General features: G+C 36.7%; 1 protein-coding gene across 6 annotated transcripts in view; it reads right to left on the bottom strand.

Annotated features, from left to right (window-relative positions):
* The window catches only part of LOC139967018 (cilia- and flagella-associated protein 337-like), a 31911-nt gene that overhangs the window by 2874 nt on the left and 19534 nt on the right, over window positions 1-9503 (bottom strand). For 3 of the 6 annotated variants that reach the window (XM_071970614.1, XM_071970615.1, XM_071970616.1), the window contains exons 26-30: window positions 9329-9467; window positions 8252-8370; window positions 7492-7530; window positions 2611-2758; window positions 38-1864 (exon numbers count right to left, since the gene is read on the bottom strand). In XM_071970614.1, coding sequence (XP_071826715.1) covers window positions 1587-1864; window positions 2611-2758; window positions 7492-7530; window positions 8252-8370; window positions 9329-9467 — 723 coding nt within the window. In that variant the 3' untranslated portion in view covers window positions 38-1586. Of the gene's footprint in view, window positions 1-37; window positions 1865-2610; window positions 2759-7491; window positions 7531-8251; window positions 8371-9328; window positions 9468-9503 lie in introns of those variants that run through there. The other 3 variants (XM_071970617.1, XM_071970618.1, XM_071970619.1) reach the window with 3 other exon arrangements.

Below are 9503 nucleotides of genomic sequence, written 5' to 3'. Positions count from 1 at the left end.
GATGAGAATAGAACAAATTCAAGCAAATCATATGAAGCAATTTTACTAGATCAACTCTTTTTATTCAAAATATAATGTCATAACAGTGCCTTATGGACGGAAGATTCAGAGCAGCTGCAGGAAGGCAGGCTGTGTGGATATAGGCAGGAAAAACCTGTTGGAAGCAGTAGGATGAGGGGAGGAGGGCTTAAAAACCTCAACGTTATCTCCAGGATAGACCATATACATATTTGTAAAATTCAATCATATATATATATATATATATATATTTGCAATAATTAAATGAATACATGATAAACTATTGTACGTAAAAGTAAATCTTGAGATGTTGACACTTATTCCACATAAAATCTGTAATCCAACCTTGGAAATGACAGTGCAAAATCATACCTATTCTAAAGCAGGCATAAGAGTGCTGAGTTTTGATGTGCAGTTTTTAGTTTACCTCTAAACTGAGGGTGCTCGAGTTATAGTTAGTTGCCTAAATCTAGCACCGATAAATAACAATAATGAAACACGAAAATAAAGAGTTCAATAGGGTCGCTACATAAGGACTTAATCCAAAACCAATTGGCAGAAAACAGTCCGCTATTTTGACCCATTATTTTGACCGACTATTTGGACTGGCTATTTTGATCAGTGCACATTATAGAAACATGATTTAGAGCGGAAGTCCTACCAAATGATGAGATTTTCATAAAAGGTTTTTTGATATAAATAGGTTGAATAATGAGTTGTGGAAAAAATAAAAAAAATAATTATTATTTGATAAGTCTACAGTTGAGTAGTAGCTCCACCAATTATACACGAGTATGGATGCAGAAGTATGAATATGTAAGTATGAATATGTAAGTATGAATGTGTGAGTATGAAATACTTGCGTCCCAAACAGCAAAGTAAAGACCCTTTCTGTTTTTTGGCATTCACAGGTTAAGATTTTCACAGCAGGATGAAACATTCAACTACTGGTTAGATTTGATTAGTAGTACTACATTGACTTCCAGCCTGTCTCCAAAATATGATATTTTGTCATTATTAAGTTTTTGCAAGAAATTGTTTGTTCACTAGTAATTTGTACACAGGTATTGTTCACATGATTAAAGATTCTGATTTTCAGAATTAGCTGTTACCATGGTTACTAGCCAGGCTATACAAAATTGGTTAACATGATGTTCATGTCTCTATAGCATGTTTAGACCATGAAAATACCATGGCAATGGTAACCGTGGCAAAATTAGCAACAATCATTTTTATGATAGGACGTCCATGTATCAAGTGTGACATTTGTTAAGCCTACATGGATTCAGCATTCTTAAAATAATCACGACTTTCATTTCTGCTTACGTTTGATACCCATTTAAACCTACTACATTTCTTGTACTATTGTTACAGTCGTGTCATGAAAGGGTATGTTCTTTTTCAACTCACAAGGCTGTTTGCTACAGGAAGACTTTAAACAGAATGTTAATGTACCCCCAACCACCCCCCAACCCCCTGGATTGACACCTGCATGTAAACTGGGTAGGTTTGTCTTAATTACACTCCATGCTACTTGATCAAATCAAATCTTCACCATTACCTGATCCCTAGGGATTTGCTTGCACACTCTGCTTGGTGGTTTTTTTAGGAATTTCAGGGAGAGGAGAAAGCCTTGTTTTCATTCCACCTCCGTTAACCTTTGCGGTGCTGGAAGTCGTTCTGCCGATGATCCCCAACCGGCTGAGCCTCTTCTGGCTTTCACTGATCCCCTTCTTGTTGTTCTTGGATGATTCCAGCATTTCTTTGTGAGCTCTCCTCATGTTCGTGTCGTACTTCAAGATGTAGGACGGAAACAAACTCTTCTCGTCGAAAGGACTGTGAAGCTCTTCGGGGGAGAGAGAGAATAGTAATTCCATGAACCAAAAGGGAATTGTTTTTATTTTTAATTCTTCTCCAAGGATGGAAGAATGTTTCCAGTTCCACTGGTTTTGTTTGTTTTCCTTTAAATAATGACAAATCAAAAGTGCATGTATTGATCGCTGCAAGAGTTTCAACATTCCAACAAGATGAAGAAATAGTACAGCTAATGATATCATCATTGTAGCAAAGTAACACATTATATGTTACACAGGATTGAATAGAACAGCAGCTGTACTGAACTAAGAGTAAGCAAGAAAAACAGCAGTGATATCTTATAGCCTAAGCACTCCCCTATAAACTATACCACACACAACACTTGACTAATTAGCCAAAGCACTAGATGTATTTCTCCTATATACTTAAGCACACACAACACTTGACTAATTAGCCTAAGCACTAGAAGCATCTCTCCTGTACTATACCACACACAACACTTGACTAATTATTTTGCAGACCTGATTTGCAATATCTCAAAGTTAACAGCAAAATAAAATTTCATTTCAAAATTTTGTCTACAGCTGATATAACCATAGCTGTAATAGAAAACAGAATCAAAAAGAAATTTGGAATTTCATAGGCAAAATCTCGTTCACTCCACTACCTTTTTTGAGAACCGTAACGATTTATGAAACTAGACTTTGCAATGATTTAAAATTGTCAACTTTTTAATAAACAAAGAATATGATTGGTTAAAAGTTGTTTGTGTTTTACCATCTAATAACGAAACATCTTCCTTTTCTCTTTCTCTTTGCTCTGTCAACTTCCTGGCTTCTCCTTCGTGGAAGTAAAGGTGCGGATGATTGATAAAGTCTGGTTTACTCAAAGTTCCAACTTCATTCAGTTCGGTCACATCTAAAGCCTAGAAAAAACCAAGACGATACAAACATATGAGAGGGACTGATGGGCTGCATAATAAATGGTATCGACTGCGAGTAACTTTGGTAGTTTTAAAGAAAAAATTTGGATGAAAAGGGGGAAAAAAGATCAAATTCAGGAGCTGATCTGAAGAAAACCAAACCAGATAATTACTTCCTTTTTGGTTCCTTGCTTTTTGCAAAGCAAGGAACCTATGCGTTCAACTTGGCGTGTGTGCGTGTGTATGCGTGTGTGTGTGTGTGTGTATGTGACGCTTGGCTTGTGTACACGATATCTCAATAAGGAAATGATGTATCATGATCAAACTTGGTGGATGGATAGCCCATAGTAAGAGGAAGATCCCTATTGTTTTTGGTGCCCGCAAAGGTCACCAAAGGTCAGTTAGATGCCAAAAACCAATATATTAAAAACAGCAATAACTCCCATTGACAGGGTCCGACATGGTTGATATTTTGGGAGTAGTTGTAAATGGGGTAAGGGATCGTTTCGAAACATAACGGTAATGTGATCGAAGGTCAACAAAGGTCAAATAATGATAAAAAACTAGTATTTTTGCGATAACTTGAGAACGAAATGTCCGTTAGGGTTGAGAGTTGCTTCAATGTTATCCAATTGTCGACCCGCATCTGGGTGACCTTTGACCTCAATTTGACCTCTGGTGACCTTTACGTGTTTTTGTGGATTGTTACAGTTTTGATGCTATTTTCAGATGTCAAAGGTACCTTTTGATCATAAATGTCAATAGGTTGACCCCGTGTGACCTTTATGTGCGAAGTTATATGAGGTCAAAGTTTTTCGGTCGGAGTTAGGATGGTTGTACAGACTTGTCGTTTTGTTTTTTGGAATCGGGAGATTAAACTACATCTGAAACCAAGGTCAAAAGGTCAAAGGTCACATTAGAAAAAATGTGCTTATTTTGGGAGGAAACGAGCAAAAAAGAAAATGTTTGGTTTTGATGCTAGATTTGGATATCAAAGGTACCTTCCGATCAAAAATGTCAATTGGTTGACACCTGTGTGACCTTCGTGTGCGAAGTTATACGAGGTCAAAGTTAATTTTCAGACATTTAATGCAACAACTCCCAGTTCCAAGGTGTGACATGGTTGATATTTTTAGACAAGTTGCAAATGGTATAGGCAAATATTTTCAAACATAACGGTCATGTGATCCGAGGTCACCAAAGGTCAATTAATGTTAAAAAACTAGTATTTTGGGGGTAGAAAATGGGCAAAGAAAAAAATGTTTGAATTGGTATAGTTTGATGCTCTATTAAGGTCTCATCAATCAAAAATGTCAATAAGTTGACCCAAGGTGACCTTTGTATGTTAAGTTATATGAGGTCAAAGTTAATTTTCAGACATTTAGTGTAATAACTCCCAGTGCCAAGATGTTACACAGTTGATATTTTGAGACAAGTTGCAAATGGTATAGGGGAATATTTTCAAACTTAAGGGTCATGTGATCCGAGGTCACCAAAGGTCAATTAATGATAAAAAACTAGTATTTTTGCGATAACTTGAGAACAAATTGTCCGTTAGGGTTGGGAGTTGCTTCAATGTAATCCAATTGTTGACCCGCATCTGGGTGACCCTTGACCTTAATTTGACCTCTGGTGACCTTTACGTGTTTTGTGGATTTTTACAGTTTCTATGCTATTTTCAGATGTTAAAGGTACCTTCTGATCATAAATGTCAATGGGTTGACCCCCGTGTGACCTTCGTGTGTGAAGTTATATGAGGTCAAAGTTAATTTTCAGACATTTAATGCAATAACTCCCAGTTCCAAGGTGTGACAAGGTTGATATTTTTGGAGTAGTTGCAAATGGTATAGGGGTATATTTTCAAACATAATGGTCATGTGATACAAGGTCACCAAAGGTCAATTAATGATAAAAAACTAGTATTTTTGCGATAACTTGAGAATGAATTGTCAGTTAGAGTTGGGAGTTGCTTCAATGTAATCCAATTGTCGACCCGCAACTGGGTGACCCTTGACCTCAATTTGACCTCTGGTGACCTTTCGTGTTTTGGGGATTTTTACAGTTTCGATGCTATTTTCAGATGTTAAAGGTACCTTCTGATCATAAATGTCAATTGGTTGACACCCGTGTGACCTTCGTGTGCGAAGTTATATGAGGTCAAAGTTAATTTTCAGACATTTAATGCAATAACTCCCAGTGCCAAGGTGTGATAAGGTTGATTTTTTGGACAAGTTGCAAATGGTATATAGGGGAATATTTTCAAACTTAACGGTCATGTGATCCAACGTCACCAAAGGTCAGCTAATGTTAACAAAGTAGTATTTTGGGGGGAGAAAATGGGCAAAGAAAAAATGTTTAAATTTTTACAGTCATGCTCTATTTAGGTCTCACCGATCAAATATGTCAATTGGTTGACCTCCGGATGACCTTTGTGTGTGAAGTTATGTACATACAAGTTCAAAGTTAATTTTTAGACATTTAATGCAATTAAATTTCAATGCCAAGGTGTGACATGGTTGATATTTTGGAACAAGTTGTGAATTGGGTGGTGGAACATTTTGAAACTTAAAGGTCATGTCATCTGAGGTCACCAATGTTATCATATCTGTTGACACGCTTGTAGGTCTCTTATATTTCTTACATTTTCGACGCCTTATTTAGATCTCAAAAGTGACTTTTGATCAAAAATCCGATCACATTTTGTGATCACAAAAGTGTTGGCTATAGTGATGGTTACTTTATGGGAACATGTAGGACCACAATTACTTGGACTATTTGAGCCCAATCTTGCTTGATAATATTATGTGTATTGTCATATACCCCAAGCAAGGAACCACAGTGCCCTTGGGCTCTTGTTAAAAAAAAATGTCTCTATCTGTCTCACAAATTCTCTTGTTTTCACAATTTTTCTCTGATTCTTAAGACTGACTACTCAGATCATTAATATCACATTCACTTTGAAATAAATGCAAATACATATTCAGCAATGCAGGGTAACATATGGAAGACAAAAGTAATATTTTGTGGGGATATTGCTTAAGAAACTTATGAAAGTGTAGCTTAATATTTAGGTTTCATATGTCAATCCTTGCTGGTTTCTTAAATTTTTAATTTTTTTTTTTTTAGATAGATAGATAGATAGATTCTTTATTCAATCAATGAGCAATAAAATTACACATCGAAAATTAAAACATTCCTCAAGCTCCTTAGAATAGAAATTGAAAAATAGAAAAATATGTGCAAATAATAATTTACAGGTTATTATAAAGTTTGACGGCAGATGGAAAGAAACTGACGGTAAAACACCTGTTCCCTCTAAAGGTACAGAGTCTGCGGTGCGGTGGCAAGAAATTGAAATATGCATTGGCAGGGTGATCAGAATCGCTCAAAATGAGCTGCGTTCTACGAAGAGACCTGTCTATGTAGAGCGACTCCAGGGAAGGGAGATCAACGCCAATTATCTTTTCAGCTGACCTGACCACTGCAGATAATCTGTTCCATGATACAGTTGAGAAATGTATTATGTTTCAAGAGTGAAATGAAAAAAAAATCCTATTTCTACATTTGACTTTACTTAATCACCAGTACAGGTAAGAAAGTACACCTTTCCTGTAATGAAGCTGTTGTACTTTCATGATTCAATTGTCACATGTAAAACTTATTAAATCTTTTTGTGTCCGTTAGAAGTGGGTGAGGTGATTCACTTCAGAAGGAACTAAACTCAAGAATCTCACAAAGCTATTTTCCCAAAAATTTACAATGTTTTAAAACTGTGTTTGCATCCAGAGCAATTTTTTTAATTCAAGCAACTTGCAAGTATTCAGTTTTAGCTTTCTTTCCCGTTTTTTCTATCATTTAAAGAAAAATTCAGGTATTTTAAGTCAGCCATAAATCATTTGTCATCATTTACGATCCTAATTGTAATATGATCGATGCAGCCATTTTATACTAGAAATATAACAATATTTAAATTTAAACTACAATGACACATAAATCATACTTAAAACAGACCATTTCTCGCAATGGTTAAGCTGTCCAAGGATAAGATGATGTGTACAGCAGGACTGATGGAAACAAAGCGAACATTCTACTCTTGCTAATCAAAGATAACGTAACTAACGATCAAGTATATCAAGAAACGAAGCATATAGTCATCAGGAAATATCGTCAACTGCAAAATATAGTTTTGAGAGAGGACAACCTCTAATATCCCATCAAATTAATATCTTTTCTTTCAATTCCAGCAACCCACATTACTTTGAAAACAGTCCCCTCCCCCCCCCCCCCCAAAATGCAATTACGACAGAGGTACATAGAAACAGTTCACTCCATGCGTGTGGGACACCAATTCCGTTATCAAGCTGAATAAGTTTGCTGTGTTTCAGTGAGAGAAATTTATGTTAAGGATGACGTTAGTAACTCATTAAAAGGTAGAAGATGAGAAATTTTTTAGCTCATTTTGTAACTAAACATGGATTAGTTATAAAGAAGAAACATGTGAAGAAACAGTGAATTACACACAAATAATCATTAAAACTGATCAAATAAAAATTCAATAAATGTAACTGTTCAGACACTGACGATGCAACTTGCTTTTCATTCACAGGTTTGTTAATTATAAATCAAAGACAACAAGATTATTAAAAGAGTAAAGACAGAAGATAGATCGTTAAAGAACCGATTTGAACAGAAGAGGAAAAAAACCAAGTTATGATACCGAAACAATAATAACTTACCTGTGTCCATAATGAAAAGTTCCACTTGTCGATACTGGACTGAACAGAAAAAAGACCACACAATGGGTTTTCTTGTTTTCCTTCTGCCTAAAACCTATATATATTACTAGTGCTGTTTTTTTTTTTACTGTTTATGGCCCAAGAAAGCAGTGCATTTTCTTTCTAACATTGTTTTCCAATTTTCTACATGGTCCAGATTTCAGAATAAATGTAGTTTAAAAATGCAAAACTGTTCTGGGCAATCTCATACATGAATGTATTACTAATTATTAATGTGAAAAAATGGAAACTCCTGCGTGTAAACACCTTTGCACAGATTGTGACAGTGAACGAGATATGTAAAATGTGTGCTTTTACAAGCTTCTGGAAGGCATTGGTAACTTTATGTTCTGGGCAATTATTCCATACATGAATGTATTACTAATTAATCATGTGAACAAAGGGAAGTCCTGCGTGTATAAACCTTTGCACAGATTGTGACAATGAACGAAGTATGTAAAATGTGTGCTTTGATAAGCTTATGGAAGTCATCGGTAAAGCTATGTGCAAACTTGGTAGGAGGCAAAGTGAAGTAAAGTCGGCCAGTTGAAACATTTACGCCGAGCTTATAATAACACTTATTAAGCACGATAACTGAAGAGGGCATACAAGTTTTTGTACTTGTTTGTTATATCACAAAGTAAAATGTAGGTTTTTTTGCAAGACATCTGAAAAGAAATTAATATAGCTCTGTGGTAGTGAGTACTTTATGGGTACTTACTCCATAGGGTCCAACTGGAGGCTGGCCCATTCTATCGCCAGAGCAGAAGGGTAGGTCCATCCTACCACCGGGCCGTCTTCTCTCTCTCTTCTGCTGCCTAGTTTCCTGGTAGCTCTTTCCTGAGAAAATAATTTATTAACAGTCAGCACGATGGGTGACCACTGACCAGAACTGAAAAGCTGCTGTCCTGACAAAATAAAAGGGGGGAGGGGGGTGGTTGGAGATAGGGGATCAGGGGGACCAGAGGAGGTGAGAAAATGATGGCAGAAGAAGGGATTGTGAAAGGATTACTGGGAGTGAAACTGACAGATTTGGATAGTGGAGTGAAAATCTTTTTAATTTGAGGGATAGGCAGCAGCACCAGATAGCCAGATGAAACTCAAATAGTTTTATTGATCAAAATCACTACTATGAATGCAGCCAACTCTGCTTGTACACAGTGAACAGATTAATTTCCACTGATCCTAATATAAACTTGAACTTTTGCTCTGAATCGGACAGTGACTAGTTAACTTGGGGGCGACCGGGGATCTAACAAACATATGTAGATCAAACATTGATAGGTGATGGGGGTGATGCGGGACACCACTGTCTCTTAAACAATAGTGGTTTGTTGGGTGGTGCAGGAAACATGACTGTCTCTTACATTAAATTAATGGTTGGTTAAGGTTAGGTGGTGAGGAGGATCACTCTCTCTTAAACTCATGGCTGTAAAATTAGGAGGTGCAGGGGACTGCAGCAGTGTTTCTCACACCCATGCTTATTAAAAGTTGGATGGCAAGGAAGGGAACCACTGTTTAGTAACACCAACTGTTTCAAAGTCAAGGTGATGTAGAAGATACTTTAATTTTTCAAACACGGACGGTCATAAGATGGATAACTAGTTGGGACACCCTCACACCAACAACTGTAAATTCTGTGCTGCACATTTTTATGTTGCATGTTGAAGTGGAGGATGCGAAGTGGGAGGCATCTCCCACTTACAACCATTGGTTTTAAGAATGGATGGTGGAGGCGGGACAATCTCTCCTACATCAGCAGATCGCTATGTTCGATTCCACTGTCTACTTTTCTCACCTAAACGAGTTGAATTCCAGCTGTTGACTCTCTCCAAGAGGTCACCATTATCTATGCTGGATTCTTTGTACCGATGAGCTTCTTCGTCTGAGTTCATCTGTTCTGTTTGCCTTGGACTCTTCTCAGTTGCATCTTCATCCTTCCATAAAATAAGGTTTAATATATATATATATAA

Source organism: Apostichopus japonicus, chromosome 4 (assembly GCF_037975245.1).
Source record: "Apostichopus japonicus isolate 1M-3 chromosome 4, ASM3797524v1, whole genome shotgun sequence".
NCBI classification, from domain to species: domain Eukaryota; kingdom Metazoa; phylum Echinodermata; class Holothuroidea; order Aspidochirotida; family Stichopodidae; genus Apostichopus; species Apostichopus japonicus.
This window is presented reverse-complemented; position numbering and strand designations above follow the sequence as displayed.